Here is a 21,232-nt window from a genome sequence, read left to right on the forward strand (position 1 = left end):
GTTTTTAATATAAAATAAAATACAAAGACTACAGATCTGTGTTTGTTTGCATGTTTTGCTTAATCACCATTGCTTCACAGCACAGCCAAGAAACAGGCTGAACCATCTCTATATTTTTCCACTGCCTAGGTTGAGTCAGATGGCTACTCAGTAAATGGCACAGGTTCAGAGCAGATGGAGGAGACCAGTGTGACACCAGAGGAAGAGGCTCATTACATATCCCCAACACACAATGTTCCACCTGACGTTCCCACGCCTCCACAGCATGGCTTACAACCAGCACCTGCTGGAAAAGAGCCCTGGACCACTGAAAGCAGAGATGCTTCTCTCACTCACAACATCTCTGCAACCTCTCAAAATGGTGCTCAACAGATAAAACCAAACACTGAGAAACTTGTGTGTCTTACTGACCCGCAAGCCATGTCTCGTAGAACTACGACTTTGTTTAACAAAACCCATGGACCCGAGACGCTCCGGGACAAGATGGTTCCTTTGAAGAAAATCAAACTGGAGGAGCCCATGGTGGAGATTGACAACTCGCATTCGAAGACCAATGTCGAGTATGAGGACGCTTTATCTACATTAGCAGCTGTTGTTTGCTTCTCCAGTACGGACCGGAAAGGTCTTGAGGAGAAGCTTTTCGGACCTCAGGCCTCAGATGTGTGTTGTTTGAAATCTGAGCCGAAAGAACCGCATCCGTGTCAGTCAAATCAAAGAGAAAGTCCAATGGAACCTCTTCAGAAAAATAACTTTGCACTTACCCAATCTTTACACAATGTCCGATCTCTAGTCCAACATAGGAACATTACCGCTGATCAGGCCATTGCTATTGAAGCCCTCACCCAACTGGCAGCTACCCCACAAACAATTGAAACAGAAAACAAGAGACGGGGCTCTCCGCTAGAAAGCACGACATCGCCGCACTCCGCTTCATGCGACCACATACCTCTCCGAGAGGCTAAATCGGTTTCAGATGGTGTCTCCAACAAGGTCTCTGTAATCAGTTCATCATTGCACCAGACGTCCGTCATCCACAGCACTTTGAACAGACAGGCCAACTTCGCCCATCACCGCGCATCCACCCCCAAAAAACTTTCCTTAAAGGATCTCCTGGTGGCCAGCTCGGAATGCGAAAAGCTATCAAATGCCACAGAGAACCGAAGATACGACCAAGCACTTTGTAAAGCCGAAAGATTCGAAGGCACTTTTAAGAAATTCAAACATTACGAAGGGACTTCTCGCAGGAGGGACGAAGAGGAAGTGGCTGCCCAATTGGTTCAACTTGCATTCATGATCGAATCGAGACAGATGCAAGTCTCAGAAAACAGTCCGCCCAACGGTATGCCATCTCAGACCACCAAATACAATGGGAATTTCACGGGGCAGCACTTGAAAAAGCAAAGGAAACCGAGAATGACACCATCAAAACCAAGGATATCAAAGAAGAAAGTTTGCCAGGACGATGGCAACCAATGTAGGGTTCCTTTAGCCAGGAAAACGCCCAACAGAAAAACAACCTCGTTCAAGGCCACCATCCAGAAAGCCATTCTGCAACAAAAGATGAGGTTTCAGCACAAGAGGAGCCCGTTTCTTCCACAAGCTCAAATAGATTTGAAAAAATACATCGCAGAAGCCCATCACGAAAACAGACAACTGTTATATTACAGCAGCTCTCTGAAGAAAGAACATATATGCTCCGGTAAACCCAACGGCTTTCACTTCAAATACGAGCATGCGGCTCAAAGCGACTCGCAGCCAAATGGACTCTTTCACAATCATGCAAATGACCATCTAGGTGCTAGTCAGCTGCAGAGGCATGAACAACAAACGATTTCTCAGGTATCGAAAACCTATGACGTGCTAAATCCCGGTGCTAAACAACAGCCTCAGCACACCGTGCCCAGTGTACCCTGTAAAGACTCTGATCATCAACACTTGCACACAAATCAAAATGGGTATTACAGGGTGGAGAAATCCGGTGGTGTGACTGTGCTGTCCACACCCACTGTACATTTGCAAAATGGTGACTTGGAGGACACTGGAGAAGAGACTCCTACCAAACACTCACTCAACAGCTTCTTGGAGTCTCCGGTGAGATTCTTGAACACACCAACCCGGAATCTCCTCAACACCCCCTCCAAACAGTTAACAGAGCTGCCGTCATGTGACTGTGTGGGTTAGTCTCATTGATCGTATTATAGTCTTGATCTATAGGCTGATGATGATGGTGTGCTAGCTGTTCTTTTCATTCATTTTGCTTTTTTCCTCCACAGAGCAAATTATCGAGAAAGAGGAGGGTCCGTACTACACGCACCTCGGATCTGGTCCTAATGTAGCAGCGGTTAGAGAGTTGATGGAGAACAGGTGAAGTGGTTTTTGACATCAGAACACTAGTTTTTACACTAAAATATGCATGAATTGAAATGCACAGTAGATTCAGACTTCCCTGCATATGCAGTAGCAACCACAGGTGTTTTTTTTTGGCAGAAACACGCTTTCATACTATCTAAGTTGAAACAGGAAGCCCGTGACTGGGTTCATGAGGCCCACACAGTGATTCTCACCACACAGAGTTTGAGAGTTTATTGATGAGCTGTAGTAGCTTTAGGAGGTTGTGATGATACTGTTTCCCATTAGTTCTACGTTCATACTAAAAATGGAAAAACTTGTTGCAAGTACAGATAAGAACTAGAATGTTTTTGTGACGTTCAAAAAACATCTGTTGGTCGGAGCCAGGTGGTCGAGTAGTTCGTGCGCCGACATATGGTGCCGGTGTGTCCTGGGCGACCCAAGTTCGTGGTCCTTTCCCGATCCTACCCCCTCTCTCTCATCCACTTCGCTTCCTGTCCTCTCTGAAAAGAGTCACTATCTGTCAAATAAAGGCAAAAAACGCCAAAAATAAATCTTAAAAAAAAAAAACATCTGTTGCAAAGCTTAACAAAACACATGGGGCTCATTTAAAGATAATAACTTTTAACTCTTTCCCCACCATTGACGAGTTATTTAAAAACCATCGGTTCCCTGCCAAAGACGAGATATTACGGCAATCTGTGTTTGTACTGTTGTACAGCAGGTGGTGCTGTTACACACCTTTGGAAAAGTATAGAATCGCTGAACCTAGAATATATACATTTGATCAGTTTTTTGGGTAAAATCTGTTTTTAATCATTGTTCCGAGTCTAATCTGGGTGGTTGTCTTGTGTAAAAATGCTAATTATCTCTGCAGTTTAATCAAAGTGATGCATTTTTGAAGAAACCTACCCATATTTAAGAGGTGATAAAAAAGAACAAATGAAGATAAAAGAATATGGTTTCTTTTGTTTAAAAGCAGAGACTCTGTTCTTTCATTTGATATATTGGTTGTCCATATATTCATTACAGAAAATGTACTGCGAGCCATCAAAGTTTAGTGAAAATGTAAAAAAAAACGCTGGCTGGCAACTTTGAATAAAAAAGGCTGGTGAGGAAAGAGTTAAGAGCTAAAATTTAAAAAAATGTTCTATATGTAAGAGAATAGCAGCATCCACACCACAAGTATACCGATAAAGAGGAACTGTATCTTTATATTGTTGGAATCACTTTCAGAACAATTTGTTTGACAGTCAATCAAACTCCAACTGAATTTAAAGGAGCAATGTGGAGATTTTAGCGGCATCTAGTGGTGAGGTTGCGAATTGCAACCAATGGCTTACTCCACCCCTTGCTTTAGAAGCTCTACGGAGGCTGACACGGAAGATGTCGTCACGTTTTCGCTTCTTTGCCGAAGGAGATAACGTATTTACAAAACCCTCTATAGAGCAGTTTAGGGCTACTGTAGAAACAACATGCCGAATTCCGTGTAAGGGGACCCGCGATGTATGTAGACAGAAATAGCTCATTCTAAGATTATAAAAACATAACGCTTCATTATGTAAGGGCTTTATACACCTCTGAACACATAGTTGTGTATATTATACTGCATTTCTGTCAATAGAGCCTTCAAAAAAATACACATAGCATCTTTAAAGGGCTTGCGCATTTAAAATGTGAAACTGCAGCATGCATGCTTAGAATAACAAAATAAGATGTAGTGTACAGCAGGGCTCCAGACTGCGACTAAATGGTCGCATTTTGCGACCGGTTTTCAAGACAGCGCGAGCATGTACTGGAATTTCTTCTAGTTGTTATTTCATGTGGAAAGACGAGTAGAACGTGAGCCGCCACCAGTGCAGGCTGTGTGTGATAGTCAACTGGGTGCCAGACAGTGCGCGGGTCACTCACGTGTCAGTGAGTGCGTTTACATGCACAGTCTTAAGGTCTTTGCACATACAGTCCGAAATTTTCGTATGCGTTTTTTCGTATTTGCCTCTCGTTTGTACGGTGTCTTTGAATTGTTAAAAAAGGCCACTCAAAATGCTTGACGGATGCGAAAAACGCAGAAAATCGAACCCAGTCCGAATTTTTTTATGACGGACGAAAATAATGGAGGCAGTGTGTAAATGTGATTGACACAACATGAGGTTGTATTTATTTTTTAACGTGCGGAAATTTCGGACGCAAATTTCGGACTCAATGTGCAATGGGCTTTACTCCGATCATGCTTAATAAGCTAATAACAAGTAGGTCATGTAAACGCGTAAAACGGTTTTCTTTTATCGGGCAACGCTCATAAACGGCGTAAGCAAAACCCGCTCGGCAGAGATAGTTTTTTGCCCATTACTCCGATTTCGCGCTGCATGTAAACGCCTTTACCGGTTTTCTCTCAGTTTTGTTTATGTGCGCATGTCTGACAGCGCAATAGTAAATGTCCCAAACGGAAGTAATAGTAAAATAATGTATAAAAGTCCGCTCTCGAATCATGCAGTTGATGTTGAAACGTCAAAATGAAGAACTATTGTTGCATATGCAGGTACTGCGGACATGAGAAGAGTTATAAGATACAGCTTCTGACTGTTTTCCCGCTGCATTTTTAATTACTAAACAGACTATCGACGATGACGTCACTGCACGCGAGAAACCCGGCAAGTCTCAAGCTTCCATGTAAACGCGGTTTTCTGCGTAGCCGGTTTATTACTATGTACTGTATGTAAACACGTGAAAACAGGTTTCTTTTTAAGCTGATTTTTGATGGATATCTGTTTATTTTGTGCATGTAAATGCACTCATTGATGTTTCCCGCTGCCGCAGACGCACACAATCCAGGTCGTCGTAGACAAGTTTACGCACACACAACGTGAGCGCATTACTACGAGTCGCTGTTTGCTGTAACGGATTTCTTGAGACCGAGGACGAACAATTTGATATATGAGACTTTTAAAATGAAACTAACCGCGGAGGAGTTCAGGAAATGTCATTTATCTGTGGATTACTTGAGATAGCGCTGGATCATTTCAAATCCGTTCACAGCAAGAACGAACGACACACGAATGCTCTTGTTGAGTTTTATTTGACGTTATATTTACGTGTTGTGAACATGAGGAAAAGTGTCCCTAATACACAATAAAATCATAGTAAGAACATAATACGATGCGTTTCATTTTATCAAAATCCATTTTAAAACCAACCTATGTCCTCAACATGTCCTCATAATGTGCTCAATGTTTTTATCACAGGTACGGTGAGAAAGGCAAAGCAGTCCGCATGGAGGTCGTGGTCTACACTGGCAAAGAGGGGCGGAGCTCGCAAGGTTGCCCAATCGCCAAGTGGGTCAGTGACCTGTATAACACGCATCATAGTCTGTAAAAAGGTGTCAGAATATCTGTTGACACGTGTGTGTCGTATTCTTCAGATCATTAGAAGGGGAAGCGAGGAGGAGAAGTTGCTGTGTCTCGTGCGGTGGCGTGCCGGTCACTGCTGTCAGAATGCCGTAGTGGTCATTTTGATTCTGGCCTGGGAGGGCATTCCACGTACCATGGCAGACAAACTGTACCAGGAGCTCACGCAGACTCTCTGTAAATATGGCTCGCCCACAAGCCGCCGATGCGCCCTCAATGAGGAGTGAGTCACAGTGACATGCGGACAGAGTGTGTGGGAATGATTCATGCACACACACCCTCACACACATACGAAAGCACATTTTGGAGGTTGTTCTTGATGAAGTGTCTGTGAGGCATAAGTACTTTTAAAAGTCTTAAAGTCACTCTGTCACACATAAAGTGCACCAAATTTTGTAACTGTTGAAATCCCTGCTGAAAAGCAAATAAACAGTAGCGCCAGCCCAGTGTTCTTCAAAACTGGCCCACACAAGAAAATGTCTTACAGTGACTATTAGAAAGAGTAAGTGGATGCGTAAATGATGACAAGAATTTTCTTTATTTTCTTTTCATCTAGCACGACCAGGACAAAAGAGTTGTCAATCATTTTGTCTTTGTGTAATACGTTCTGCATCTCTTTAGCTCATAATGCACTTCATCTTCTTTATGTTTTTGTGTGTTAGCCGTACCTGTGCATGCCAAGGCCTGGACCCAGAGACGTGCGGTGCCTCCTTTTCTTTCGGTTGCTCATGGAGTATGTACTTCAACGGCTGCAAGTTTGCACGCAGTAAAACGCCCCGGAAGTTCAGACTACAGGGAGACTACCCTGAAGAGGTAAGGCCTTAAAAGACTTATTTAATCAGATAAATAAGTGATAAAACACTGCATAAAAAAACTGTGGCTCTCAAGGATGGAACCAGTAGGCCCCGTTTTATGGCATTTTATGAAATACAGAATTGATCATAAATTCTAAAACGGAAATAATCGAACAGAAAAATAAGCCCACCAATCAAAGTAATTTAACTTCCAGCATTGTATAATGTAATGTTTTTGGTTTACTTAAAATTCAAAGTTTTAAGTCTTTTGGGGGGGGGCACAAAGAGATGCACCCTACACAAAGGGGACCAATCACAATGCAAAGGTTTGAGAACCACTTAACTAAAACTGTTTAGCTTGTTGCCCTCTAGTGGCAATAATCAAAATAGCCCAGTGAAATGTTGCATCATTCACATGAAATTTAAATCAGACTTTTCATTGTGTTCATATACAGTATTTATTTTGTTGATAGGAGGAGAAACTGGAGAAACATCTGCATAACTTGGCAACAGATTTGGCACCCGTGTACAGAAAACTCGCTCCTGAGGCCTTTCAGAATCAGGTTAGAATCACCATGAAATTTTGGAAAAGTGGCAGTGAGAAAGAACCTTTAAGATCTGGTTGATTCTTATCTGCCGTGAAGTTTGTGTATTTATAATTTTCATGATTAGCTGGATTGAATTTCCAGCTAGTTCATTAAAATGTTTATATAAATAAAATCCTTTTTTGTTAATTATTTTTGTTCTGAATCATATATAAATATATTTCTAAATAGAAGACTAGTTATTTAGTTTTTGTGGCGAAAATCCACATTACATGCAAATACATAATCCATCACAAATATTTAAAAAATAATGAAAAAACGATCTATAAAAATTATAAATGTCCCTTATAGCCCAGGGTATACCCAGTCTGGGAAGGGCTTTAAACCAGGAATGGCGGGGTGGGTCTGATCTGAATATAATACATTTGTCATCATGTTCACATTTCAGGACGATGTGGAACACATACATTAGAGGGCAAGACATCATTTGACTCTGTTTTTATTGAACATACCATAGACAAAAGGCAGAAGCTGCACTGTTGTGTTATAACAGTGCAGCTTCTGCCTTTTGTCTAAGCTTAAGACAGTGTTGACAGTGTTGTTTTAATAATAATATGAGATGTGTGCTGTTGTAATGGAGGTGATGTGATGATGTGACCTGTCAGGTAGAGATGGAGCAGCTGGGACAGGACTGTCGGCTGGGCAGGAGGGAAGGTCGACCGTTTTCTGGTGTCACAGCATGTGTGGACTTCTGCGCTCATGCCCACAAAGACACACATAACATGACCAATGGAAGCACTGTGGTGAGCATCAGCACTAGTATTACAATATATGACATCTAATGTCATACTTCTTTACTTCCCAACATTTGTTAAAAACTAAAGTTGACCATCGTACCTGTGACCCGCAGGTATGCACTTTAACCAAGGAGGACAACCGCGCTGTGCGCAACATTCCGGAGGACGAGCAGTTGCACGTTCTGCCTCTCTACAAGATCTCTGACACAGATGAGTTCGGCAGGGCTGAGGGCCAGTGGGCTAAAATGAAGACCGGGGCATTGCAGGTCCTCTCCTCTTTCCCGAGGGAAGTGCGGATGTTAGCCGAGCCTGTCATGTCGGCCCGCAAGAAGAGGCTGGAAGCTAAAAGAGCACATGCTGAAAAACTTAACGCTCTGGACAATAAGCAGGTCACCCCTGTGAAAGTGAAGAACGAAACCCATAAAGGTATCACTACTTGACTTTCTAAAACTGGGTTTTACCAAGTGTGGGTCATGACCCATAAACCGCAGTGGGACTGTGTGAGTTCCTTGAAAATGAAGTGTTTTCATTCTGAAAATACCCAAGTAGGATGTTTTCTGTCTATATTTAGATTTTTGAACCACATATAGTAATTGAAAAGGAAGAGGTTGCCATGGCAACCAGGAGGCTTTGGGGGTACACAGTACAGTATGCGCCGAACCTTCCTTCTGCCTTAAACTGCAATGCAGCAACATCAACCTTTGCTTCAGGTTTCATGTTTGTTGTGGATTGTTTTGATGCCTCTTAAATGTCATTTGTACTCTTAAGAGTCGAAATACACAGAAAGCAAGTAACAAAAATAGATAACTCTAATTTTAATCCCTGTCAACAGTGTCTACATAAGCATGGTGATGCTGATGTGTAGTTTAGACGGAACCCATCACCTAGTTTTAATATAATGTTTTTTATTTCCTCATGTTTTATATTGTTTGATATCGCTGCTATGCTTCTGAAACCTCATGTCTCCAAATTTCATGATTTAAATTTTTGGCCACAAATCATTATTATTAGTGACTCTTTATGTCTGTCATTGGGTTTTGCAAATATCGAACCAATAAAAGGTATTAAAAAGTGCTTGTCAACTTTGACAACACAGTATTTGACTATTTAAAAACTACAACGTTTTTTCCATTTCCTGAAAAACAGCAAACTTGGACATCTGAGTGAGAGTCCTGCAAGGATCCTGTTTGATAAACCAGCAGTAATTTAAAGAACACCCGACATCCGACAGCAGCACTAATGTAATTCCGTACCCGACCCTACCCGTTTGACAAAAATGCCGCGACCCGAACCGCACCCGCATTACATCTACATGATGTAATAATAATAATTCGTTACATTTATATAGCGCTTTTCTGGGCACTCAAAGCGCTTTACATAGAAGGGGGAATCTCCTCGACCACCACCAATGTGCAACATCCACCTGGATGATGCGACGGCAGCCATATTGCGCCAGAACGCCCACCAGCTTATTGGTGGAGAAGAGACAGAGTTACGAAGCCAATTAGTACATATGGGGATGATTAGGAGGCCATAATGTATAGAGGCAAATGGGCGAATTTGGCCAGGCTTACGCGCCTACTCTTATTCGAAGGACATCCTGGGATTTTTAATGACCACAGAGAGTCAGGACCTCGGTTCAACGCCTTTTTGACAGTATAGTGTCCCCGTCACTAATAAGGGCATAAGGACTCACACAAACCACAGGGTGAGCACACCCTGCTGGCCTCACTAACGCCTCTTTCTGCAGCAACCTGGTTTTCCCAGCAGGTCTCCCATCCAGGTACTGACCAGGCTCAACCCTGCTTAGCGCCAGTGGGCAACCAGTCTTGGGCTACAGGGTAATATGGCTGCTGGTTGTAGACAAAACCATTTATTTTCTCACGCAACAAAATATTAGGAAATCCTACTTAATGCATGCATTTTTAAACATGTAGTAACTCAATATGGCAGAGTTTTGGGAGAGACAACCAACAACTATAATATTGTTAGCGAATAGTAGCTATTCTATATTTGATTAGTCATATATGAAATGTGTTTTGATTTATACAAAAAAATGTAAGTATAAATAGTCTAGATTGTTCATGTGATATTAACAATAGTTTCCCTTACCTATTTTCTGTCAAATTATACCAAAGGCTAAGCTGCCATCAAGGCTAAATAAAGCTTAATGCAGAAAAGGGACCAGTAGCATGGTGAGCTAAAACGTTTATTTAAATTGTGATAAGAGTATCGAGTCCTCACTATAGCTGTCCATCAGTTGCACGTGATTGGCTACCATGCTCAACGCTGCAAAGCAAGCTACAATGAGAAACAAGATCTTCAGACAGAGCTTGAACACAAATAATCACAGGACCATGTAAAAGCAGCTTCGTATCAGCTGAGGTGAGTCGAAATAGTCTTGGCTACTGGATACGTGTTCCGCCCGTGCGTAATATTTCCCGACCCGCACTCCAATCGCAAATGACACATGAATAATTATTCATCACCCGTTACATCCAATATTAGCGGTTCACCCACCCATGTGCAGGACTCTAATCTGAGGTTTTGGAAGGACAGCGACGATGTTTGATATGCGTGTTTTTTTGTTGTCTTCTTTCTATTATTGATTTATTGTTCTCATTTGTGTCTCTCCACAGGTTTCAAACACACCTCTGTTGGACATTCACCAAGTTTGGAGAAAGAAGCTCAAAACGAATGTTCCACCATGCGATTGCCTAGGGTTCCAGAAATAGGAAGCACATTTTCAGACTTTCACTCTTCTGATCCATACGTTAGCACGCAGTCCTCATCACCTCACTCTGAGTTTTCCCAAACCCAGCTTGTTTCCTCTGGTGGAACCCCCCATGCTTCTCTTAAAAATGGTCCTGGAGTGGAGACCATTAGACAGACCTCGGAACAGAAACCGTTCAGAAACCAGCTGTTTTATAATTCCCATAATCCCTCGGACTACTCCCCCAAACCTGAGGAGTTGCGGTGCTTCCAGGGCAGCGGAGAGAGCAACGTGGTAGCCGAGCCGCCCTGGAAGCACCGCAACGCCGAGGGTCTTCAAAGTCAGTTGAGCAGACCCTCGCGAGCACAGCCAGGCCAAGACCACCACAACCTAACCGTTCCTCCAGAAGTGGTTAAAGCAGAGGAGGTGTGGTCAGACAGCGAGCACAATTTCCACGACGCTGACATAGGGGGCGTGGCCGTGGCTCCGTCTCACGGCTCTATCCTGATCGAATGCGCTCGACGGGAGCTACACGCGACCACTCCGATCCTGCGACCCAACCGCACGCACCCCACCCGCATCTCCTTGGTCTTTTACCAGCACAAGAGCCTGAACGCACCGGGCCATGGCCTGCAACAGTGGGAAGCCAAAAGGGCAGAAAAGGCCAGGGAGAAGGAGGAAGAGGCTGAGCGTATGGGACAAGGGGCGTTGGGGACCAAACTTGACACGTCAAAGGATTCGAGTACGGAGACTGAAGACGAGTACGAGACTTACGAGAAGGAGAGACACAAGCTTCAGGTCCCCACCCGTCAGTCACTGACAGTTACACGGGACGGCGTCATCACGTCAGCCCCGTATTCCCTAACAACCGTCACTGGGCCTTATAACTGCTGGACGTGATGTTTTTACATGCTTTTTTAGCCAATGCCTTACCTCAGCTAGTTCACATCCTATCACAGCTGTTTTTACATGTGCCCTTTTTAAGTTGTGCTCCTTGACTACCGTTTGTGGGTTTTTAACTGTGAGTTTTAGCGCGTGCGTCTGCGTGTGTGTTTTTTTTTATTGTTTGAAGAGATGGTGCTCAGAACAGATGTTATAAAACTGGTTTTATACATATAGATTAAATTAGTGCATAGAAGATGTGATTATTTATTCTGATCCGTTTCGAAACGATTTTGTAATTTAATTTCTGGTCCAAGCCTGTTTACTGCAATAGGATCACGTCAGCCTTTAAATGAGGTGCGTAGTAAACACTCCGAATTGACATTGTCAAATGTGAATTCTGGTTTCTCGTTTCAGCCGTGGGTGCTCTAATGTCTGATACTCCGTAGAAGAGATTTCATGGTGCCATTGTAGCGGTAAGACATTTGAAAAATACATGCGTCATTATAAAAACTTTACATTAGATTGTTGGTCATGTATTTCAAATGAATAGCGTTTGGCTTCGTCTTAAGACTTTTCTTGGGAATGAAGGTACATTGTTCTTGCATTGTGAGTTTCCCGTAATAGACGAGCACTTTGTATCTTCAAACCAGTTTTCCGATATGCATGTTTGTTTGTTTCATCATCTGCTGTCTACAGTCGAATTATGTTTGGTTGTTCTGGAACTCAATCATGATTATGAAACTTTGCATATATGAGCAATAATCATGGAGGGTTATATGCTGCATTGACCAACGTGTTACCAATTCATGTTAATCTAAAAGAAAAAATAATTTGTTTTTTTCCGACTCCCAAAAAGTTTGAAACGTGACTTGAAAACAGCATCATTATTTTATACATAATTACAAATATTTAATCAAGCGTGCTAAAATATGTTCAAAACAAATTTACTGTATGTTTTTCACTGGTGCTTTGAAAGAGATCTCACAAAACCTGAGATCTCATTTCATGTGTTTTTATTGCTGCATAGCGCATTTTATTTAAGAAACAAAACATTTTATACAAACAAAGGGTTGTTATTTTTTTATTTAAATGCATTGAATGGAAAGATCAGCTACACGTATTTTGTATGTATTCAGAGGCCTAATCGACACATTGGCTTAAGAAAAAAATAAGGTTTACATTTGGTTTAAAGCGAACGTAAGACTAAGAAATGTCTGTTTTTGTCCACTCTTCTTCTTTAAGGTGCTAAAGAGTGTGCATCAGTGTTTAAAACCATTGTACATTGTTACAAGCACTTGAAACAACAACTGTTCGTGTAAGTTGTGAGAAATCTTACACATCATCTCTAAAAAAAGGTGCTTTGACTATTAACTAGTACTCTACAGTCTCAAAGGTAGACAAGCTCTACATTAACCCAATGTGAACCTACAGTTTTGGGCAACTTGAAGTCACATAGTGGCATGGGTAAATACACGCTACTGTCTCTTCAGTTACTGTTTTGCTGAACAACGAAACTGTTAAACCAACAAGACTATATATGGTAACCCTGAGTGTGTATATAGCTCAGGACAATGGTTTTTGGTGCTTATGCATAGTACTGGATTCGGTATGCATTGACAAATCACATTTAGGTGCACTTTGAAAAAATGCTGGGTTGTTTTCAATCCACGGTTGGTTAACAGCAACCCAGAATAGGTTAATTTATAATGTTGACTTTATGCACCACACATAATACTATGACCTTGCAGTCAACCCATGGTTACAGATTGAAAGGAAAACATCAGTACTCTTTGGTGGGTCTATTTAACTAAAGAATTACCAATTCAATTTGTTTCAAAGATCACACAATTTATGCATTTTTCTAATATGTTGTGTTTCATGATTTGTTTTTAATTTGTATGGTCACTAAAACCATGAATATCTGTTTAAATTTTTAAATTTATATTCTGTATGTTCATCTGGGAGTTTTTGTCGTTTTTGGTTTGTTTGGTTTTTGCAGCTTTCGATTTATGAGTAAAATAACGTCTGCAGATAACATGATTTTCTCATTTTGTTCCGCATATAAATTACACATAGTCATACATCAAACGAGAACTTTAAAATGTTGTGTGCTTTAAAAATGTCACAAACAAGTTTACTACATAAAGACAGTTATTGACATCGCACGTCTATCATACTCTTTATATCAAACTCAACTGTGTGACTTGGTGTAATTAAAAACAAGAGTCTGGATTTTAGTCATAAGTCGAAACTGCGGTTCTATTAGAAATTCCAGAGGAAACCCATTGATACAACAAAACACAAAGGTTTAGGACTACAAACAGAATGGCTTTGTTACTTAACTTATTTACACTCTTAAAAGTAAAGGTGCTTCAAAAGGTTCTTCACAGTGATGTCCTAGAAGAACCATTTTAGGTTCCCCAAAGAACCATTCAGTCAAAGGTTCTTAAAAGAACCATCCTTTTCATAGTCTAAAGAACCCTTTTCCACTACAAAGAACATTCTTTATGGAACCACACAGCCAAAAATCAATTTTCTGTGGCATCTTTATTTTTAAGATTGTACGTATAAACTTGAGGTAAATGATCTCATTTAAGTTGTCAAGAAGACAAGACATGCATGTATAGCTACATTATAGTGAATGAAATATTGTTACATTCCTTTCCAACCTCATATATTCACCTGACTATTCACAATGGATATGTCTTGCATGTTTCTCACTGTTGTCTGTCTTTGTTTTGTTCTTTTCTCAGGTAGTCTCTGTGCTTTAATGTAACTTTGGACATAAGCTTTTAGGATTCTCATGCTGTCTTCCAATTAAATTCTCAAAAATGTACTTTTACTTTTGCTTATTTTTAAAATGGAAAATTTGTTTCCCTTATCTCATCTTCATTTATATTACCAGTTTGGCAGTTGTTCTATGTACGGTGAATGCCTGTACCGGTTTAAAAGCTGACGTTTGTAATCTCTACATAATAGTCACCAAACCATTTTTTTAAATAATAGTTTTTTTATCAAACATTTACCCCATCTTTCATTGGCTGGAAAACAGATAGTCCTGGCCCAAACTTACTCCATTGGTTATAACAGTGTTGCTGTGTTGGGCTGGTTAGGATGCTCAAACAAACAGGTCAATGTATTGATGGCAGCACAAAGCCACATTGTTCACACTTTTCATTGAAATCAGCCAACCAGTTGCTTACTTTATGTCTGCTTATTACGGGATAGGAAATAGTATTTTAACATGAAAAATTACACACTTTAGCTTTAAGTATGAATGTAAGCTATTGCGGCAATGTTATGTGGAATTTTACACCTCTTATTTTGAAAGCAAACAAGCTATGAACTTGAATACTTATTCATTCTTTGTGTGACTTGAAATGTTTTGTCATGGAAAGAAAACACCAGCTTTAGAGATTTTACCTTTAGAAAATAAAGTGCACAGTACAGTTACATGTGAAGTGTGACGTGTATGACTTTTCTATTTGCACATTGTCATAAGGAGCTTTCCTTTTGATTTCTTTCTTTTTAATGCAACATTCTAAGAACATTCTAACAACTGAATTTGAAGTACACAGCTAAATCCCAGTCAAACCAGGTCAGAAACACCTTTAAAGGGTTCTTGGGGCATACCGGTCAAAAGTTTTTGAACACTTACTCACTTTTAATATTTTTCTTTTCAAATTCATATTTTTCCACATTTTAGAAAAATAGTAAGCTCATGAAAACAAAACTTTAGGTTTAGCTTTAGGATTATGGTGCCACAAAAATTATATTATATTATATATTAGCGTCTTTGGTGCATATTTTGTCTAAATTTCGCAGAAATGTTCTCTTGGCATTTCATTATGACACTTCTTGGGGTTTCACCCTTTTTTAAACAATATTAAAGGAGTTCCCATCTATTCTGAGCTCTTATTGGCTGCTCTTTTTTTTCATTATTTAGGCAAAGTCATCCTTTTAAAGATCATTTTATTTAAATATTTATAATGACAAATGTTATTTTATCATTTTGTCTATGAAACTAATTTCAGACATTTAAGCATACACCTTCAGATGAAACCATTTTAACAATGAAAAACATTTCAACTTTTGACCGGAATAGTGTACATAAAATATGAATTTACTAAAATAGTCATCATTAAGGATATGAGATCGGTTAGCAATATTTTGCATTTATTTGGAAGACAATGTGTATTAATTACGCAAAGCAAAACTGAAATAGCAGAAGCTGTAGTCATAAGGATCCAGACATTTAGAAAAAGGTGAAGAAATCCATAGAGTTGGTGTAGGCCTATTATGAGATTTTATTCACTTTCATTAGCTATATGAAAAAGAGTGGAGAGAAAGTTTGAAATTTAATTAGTCTTTACTTGATTAAATGTATTATGTTTATATTTAATTTATATTAACATTTTTAAGTATATGGGAAACTGACTGAGTTCCATTCAAATCCACTGAAGACATGAAAGTTATAGATTTTTTGTGATACATTTCCAGACATACGTTTAAGTCGCATCACATTATGAACTAACATTAATTAATCATTCTGTACCATGCACTCCATCTGAAACATACTGCGCATACATGGTGCTGCTCTCTCAGTAACGTTACTTTAGTAAAGGGCTCTTTAAAAAAGCGTTTCAGCATCCCCGTCCAGCAATTGGACCGCGCTAGGTGCCGTAGATTATCGAGCGCGTGCGTGACGCAGTGGCGTCGAACGCTCAGAAGAATTTTCACACAGGCAAGATGGCGACTTCGGAGCCGGTAAGAGCGAGGGGGTTTCTTTCATTTAGGGCTTCCCAGCGACCCGAAATGGTAAAGCCGCGTCCGCCGTGTTGTGTGCAGGGTTTGTCCTGACAGTGAAATGCTCAATCGAAAGATAAAGGTGTTGAAAATCCCGCGTGTGGCGTTCAGTCGGGTTTCGGGGTGGCACTTGTGTGGCTGGTGACTTGAGAGACAGGGAGGGTCCGGACCGCGACAATTCCTCATTTCAAACACTCGTTGACTGACCCATTCGGATTACTAAATTCATCCCACACTGTTTTTGAAGCGAATGTTGTTAGATTCTTAGTGGGCTCGACGGGATGAAATGAAATCTGCAGACATCTGGACACGTGTGTTCGAGGCTAACTGCGTGACTAGCAGCTCCCGCTAGCGTGCGCTGTCGTGGCTGCTCAATAGATTGAAAAGCCCGATGTTACACTTATGCGTAGAGAGTCTGTCAGGCATTACTGTTGGGTTTGACTCCGTGGATAGAACTACAATATTTGATCGATTCGTGGTTAAAATCAACATGTGTTGTGTGAGGCGTATGCCATAGTCGACAGCAGAGGGTGTATTACTTCACATTGAACTATAACGTTAAATGAATCTGACTCGGTAGTGTTTATTCTGTTGTAGTACACTACATGAAATGTGTCCTGTGGTCATATAAATCGTCTAGGTCCCATTAGTCTAATTAGACTAAAATGTATAAATATATCAAGGATTTGACCAGAAGCATTAACGTTAGAACGAAGTATTCTACCAATAGATCTGAATGGTAAGTTAGCTGGCAAACAAGCTAAAAGGAAACAAATGTTGCTTAAAAAAGCTCTTTGACAGATTTTCAAAGCAATAAACACAATATGACAGGTGCACTCTCACACAATGTCCCATGGATCAGTTTATGGGTTTAGAAAAATCATGACTTGTTGAATGAAGTTAAGATGGCGTATTTTTTGTGCATGTATTAAATACGTTTTCTTTAGTAAAGTGTTTGTGTTTTGCATTTATGCAGCAAGGAACTGAAAATGAAGAAGCATGTGCTGATAGTCCTACGACCGCAGTGATAAATCCTGAACAGTATATCAAGCATCCTTTGCAAAACAGGTATGAGAATTTTACTTGAGTATTTTTATCCGGATCACATACATGTACACGTATAATCTTGCCTGCACTGAGTATAGCTGACATAGTTTAGTTGATATAGGATTAGTCTCATTTTAAGCACACTTGGTTCCCTGGTGATCTAACCTCAATTTAAGGGAGTAATAAGGTACAATTAAGTTCAGAAGTCTATGACCATAGCATAACAATCAATTTGGGTCAAAAGTTTGAAAAATGAATTTCAGCATTTCTTAGTTAGTAGGATGCTTTTTTCATTGACAGCATGATGTCAACCTGACATGGATTTCACAAATTTTGTTATACCCGCATAATGTGCTTTAATGGAATTAAATATTTTGTACAAAGTTGTTAATATGGTCAAAAACATGACATCGCTTATCTGATTATTAATAACACTCAAAAATTCTACAATTTAATTTTGCATCAATACTTTTAGTTTTGCTATAATCTTTTTCCATTATACAACTTTACTTATATTACATCTGAAAAGGATAGAGGTGATGTTTTTTCATGCATTGATCTTTCCTTTCAGAATCTTTTTTATAAATGTCTAATTTACCAAACTAGTCTTGCATCTTATGATTGATAAAAGTATCACATTTGCCAGCAGTGTTTTGTGGATTTTGTGTTTGGTTTTCATTCTGTGCTCAAGAGTGAAATGAGTGATGCAGTGGCAGTCAGCCAGCGTGCTGCAGGGGAACGGGAAGTACTGAACTCTCATGTTCCGCTGTCTTATTCCAGACCTTTTTGCCTTTTTCTCTGTCTTTGTGGTGTAGTTCTGTCATATCTGGACTTGTAAGGACCTTCATTTACTGTGAAAGCCATCCTTGTCCACTCCTAGACTATCATAAGACATTTATTTAGAACTCACATTTGTTATATTATTGCTAATTTGTCCTTTCATTTCAGTTTTTTTGTTCGAGTTCTGTTCTCTCTAGTCATTTATAAATTACTGAAAGTTTAAAGTTCATCACAGGTCAAGATTGCAGTATACTACAGAGAGCACTTTAGTATCAGTCACAGGGTGCATCTGTCATATCCCCAACATGCACTCACTGCTGCTTTAACAAACAATAGGACCCTTATCTTGACTTGTAACAATGACGGGGGTTTTATTTTGTTTAGTGGAACTCCTTTGTTACAGTCGTCTTTGAATGTATTGTATACTACTGGTTAGGATTGTAACACTCACTCACAAAAGAAGAGTCCATATCAATAACCTAATAAAAGCTCCTTAATTTTACAAGGTGTGGGTCACCGTTGGGGCCTTTATCTCTGTTACTCATGGCTGTTTCCAAATGAATGCATATCTACAACAACACTGAAACATTGAAGACTTTTGGTTTAAAGGAACGTTGTGACTCATCTCTTGCTTAGACACAGCTCTCTGTGAGGCTTCACATGAATATTATATAAGGAGTGACATGAGGAGAGCAACTGTACGCTCACTTGTCCTGTGTTCTCTTCTGCAGATGGGCTCTATGGTATTTCAAAAATGACAAGAGCAAAAGTTGGACAGAAAATCTGCGTCTCATTTCCAAGTTTGATACAGTGGAAGATTTCTGGGCGTAAGTGTTTTTCTCCGTCATATCTCCAAGAGGATAATTTAAGAAACTGTTTGGGCATTTGGAGTGCGGCAGTAATTCACAAATACTTGGTTGTGTGTTCCTCCTCAGATTATATAATCACATACAAAAGCCCAGTAAACTCGGATTTGGCTGTGACTACTGCTTGTTTAAGGTAAGATCGTGGTGCTTGTGTATAACCAGGCTGTAGATGTTTGGTCGTGGATCAGCCAGCATGTTATCGTAGCGCGATAACTTATTTCGTTGTGGGTTTATTTGATCAAATGATCACGGTTTATGTAAGCATCACACTGGTCACGTGAATGCAATGCTCATAATGTCTCTGTCTCAGGATGGTATCAAACCCATGTGGGAGGATGATAGGAATAAACTTGGTGGACGGTGGTTAATGACTCTCAGTAAACAGCAACGACACAATGATCTAGACTGCTACTGGATGGAAACAGTAAGTGTGTGTGTGGTCTACCAACACATCCAAGTTTCACTTTCCAGATATTGCATATTCTTAATGTCTTAACATGATGTTTGCAGCTGTTGTGTTTAATCGGAGAGTCCTTTGATGAGGCCAGTGAAGATGTGTGTGGAGCTGTGGTCAACGTCAGACCAAAGGGAGATAAAATATCCATCTGGACGGGCAACTGCCAAAACAAGGAAGCGATCACCACGATAGGGTATGTTACTATGTTTTAATAAAAAAAGTCGAAATGTATGAAGATGTCTGCAGAAATGTATTGAATTGATGTATTTATTTTCACAGAAGTACAACATTGTAACCGTGACAATGATGTCTGTTGTTTTTCCCATGTAGACAACAATACAAAGAGCGTTTGAATATCCCAGGCAAAACCCTCATTGGATACCAGTCACATGACGACACCTCTAGCAAAAGTGGTTCTACAACAAAGAATATGTACTCAGTTTGAAGAAAACTCATTTCAGCTCATTGTAGGTTTATAAAATTACAAATTTGCATCACATTAATACTTTTGAGTTGTCAACTACTGTAGTGTCCTTCCTTTTTAAGAAAAGAAAAAGATTAAATATGTAAATGTCGTGCTCTCCAGACGATCATATGATCAGCACCGGTACGGTGTAGATCAGAGGACGTCTGATTGTTTGACCCAAGAGAGAGCACCGCATCGGCAAACGCTATTCAAGTTGAGCTAGATGTTACTGATATAATTTTAGAATCGGAGAGTTTAAAGGACTAATCGAAACTTGCCTAGCTAAAGATGTTCTGAGGCTTAGATAAAAGAAATACCATTCTTTGATTCTTTCGCTCATGCGTCACGCCATGAAAAGTGTTTCTCACCGTCAGATGAACGAAAAAAAAACCTGACTACACTAACACAGAAATTTTAAGGGTCCAAACTGTTTTAACATGCTTTGGTTGGAGGTGTTTGGCATGAGAAGTAATTGCAGAGGCGCCTGCAGACTGACTATCTTAAAGGTTTGTAAAGGAATAACTTTGATCGCGCTCCAAGTTTGGAATTTGGAGGAGTAGTCATTTATTTTTTCAGCTATGCTGAAATTGTGGAGTCTTGCTTGTAGATCTATCTTGAACGGCTGTGTTTTTCCCTCCCCCTTCATCTATTTATGATATTTGCATTGCAGTTGAACTTCATAGAGAAGTTCAAGCTTCCTTTGTTTTCTTTCAGTTTTTGTTCAGGTTCTTAGCAATGTGGACTACTGCTCTCTTTTTATTTTATTTTACAGTGTATTCAATAATTGGCTGAACACACATGCATTTTAGTTTTGCTGTCACCTTTCCCCTCATATGAAAACTGTAGACATTTTCTAGTTTGCCACAGTCTTTGGATCAATGAAAGAAGAGAGGATACTCATTTTGAATTTATTTTGCTCATAATGTATCTTTATTATCTGTAATCCCAGGATGTATATTACCTTCTTTCAAAGTAAAGGTTATGTGCTTTGCATTAACTTTTTTGAATTATTTTTCTTAATTCTTCGGTTCATAAGCAAAAGCAAATGCAAAAAAGGCTTTAATACATTTTTTCAAGATAATCACTCAGGTGTTTAGCTGAGAAACAGAGTTGAGTTATTGTAATAATTTCACTGTTTTCTTTTGATCAAGCATTGGATGGGGCACCACTTATGATAAAGGAATTCAATACAGGCCCTGCTCTTGAACTTTGTAGAATGTGTAAATAACCTTTTCAAACAAAGTCATTCATCAGTCTGGACTTTGAGCATACAGTTGAAAAGTTCAAACTAGCTTTTAGTTCTGCGGTTCTGTAAGATGCAAT

At 39.9% G+C, this 21,232-nt stretch overlaps 2 protein-coding genes across 5 annotated transcripts in view; both read left to right on the forward strand.

Annotated features, from left to right (window-relative positions):
- Window positions 1–14,938, forward strand: part of tet1 (tet methylcytosine dioxygenase 1) — a 48,797-nt gene extending 33,859 nt beyond the window's left edge. For all 3 annotated transcript variants that reach the window (XM_057342761.1, XM_057342762.1, XM_057342763.1), the window contains 9 exons: window positions 130–2,176; window positions 2,274–2,364; window positions 5,592–5,685; window positions 5,768–5,976; window positions 6,416–6,566; window positions 7,021–7,110; window positions 7,758–7,895; window positions 8,003–8,315; window positions 10,529–14,938. In XM_057342761.1, coding sequence (XP_057198744.1) covers window positions 130–2,176; window positions 2,274–2,364; window positions 5,592–5,685; window positions 5,768–5,976; window positions 6,416–6,566; window positions 7,021–7,110; window positions 7,758–7,895; window positions 8,003–8,315; window positions 10,529–11,502 — 4,107 coding nt within the window. In that variant the 3' untranslated portion in view covers window positions 11,503–14,938. The remainder of the gene's footprint in view (window positions 1–129; window positions 2,177–2,273; window positions 2,365–5,591; window positions 5,686–5,767; window positions 5,977–6,415; window positions 6,567–7,020; window positions 7,111–7,757; window positions 7,896–8,002; window positions 8,316–10,528) is intronic.
- A 1,220-nt stretch (window positions 14,939–16,158) lies between these two features.
- On the forward strand, window positions 16,159–20,906 carry eif4e1c (eukaryotic translation initiation factor 4E family member 1c). Of its 2 annotated transcripts, none has more exons than XM_057342768.1 (7): window positions 16,159–16,254; window positions 17,270–17,361; window positions 18,852–18,947; window positions 19,056–19,119; window positions 19,297–19,410; window positions 19,497–19,636; window positions 19,774–20,906. In XM_057342768.1, the coding sequence occupies exons 1-7, from the start codon at window positions 16,237–16,239 to the stop codon at window positions 19,886–19,888; spliced, it is 639 nt and encodes a 212-aa protein (XP_057198751.1). In that variant the 5' UTR covers window positions 16,159–16,236; the 3' UTR covers window positions 19,889–20,906. The 2 variants fall into 2 exon arrangements, with proteins under 2 accessions (XP_057198751.1, XP_057198752.1); XM_057342769.1 differs by lacking the exon at window positions 16,159–16,254 and adding an exon at window positions 16,437–17,032.
- Window positions 20,907–21,232: the final 326 nt, after the last annotated feature.

Source organism: Triplophysa rosa, linkage group LG9, assembly GCF_024868665.1.
Source record: "Triplophysa rosa linkage group LG9, Trosa_1v2, whole genome shotgun sequence".
In the NCBI taxonomy this organism is placed as follows: Eukaryota; Metazoa; Chordata; class Actinopteri; order Cypriniformes; family Nemacheilidae; genus Triplophysa; species Triplophysa rosa.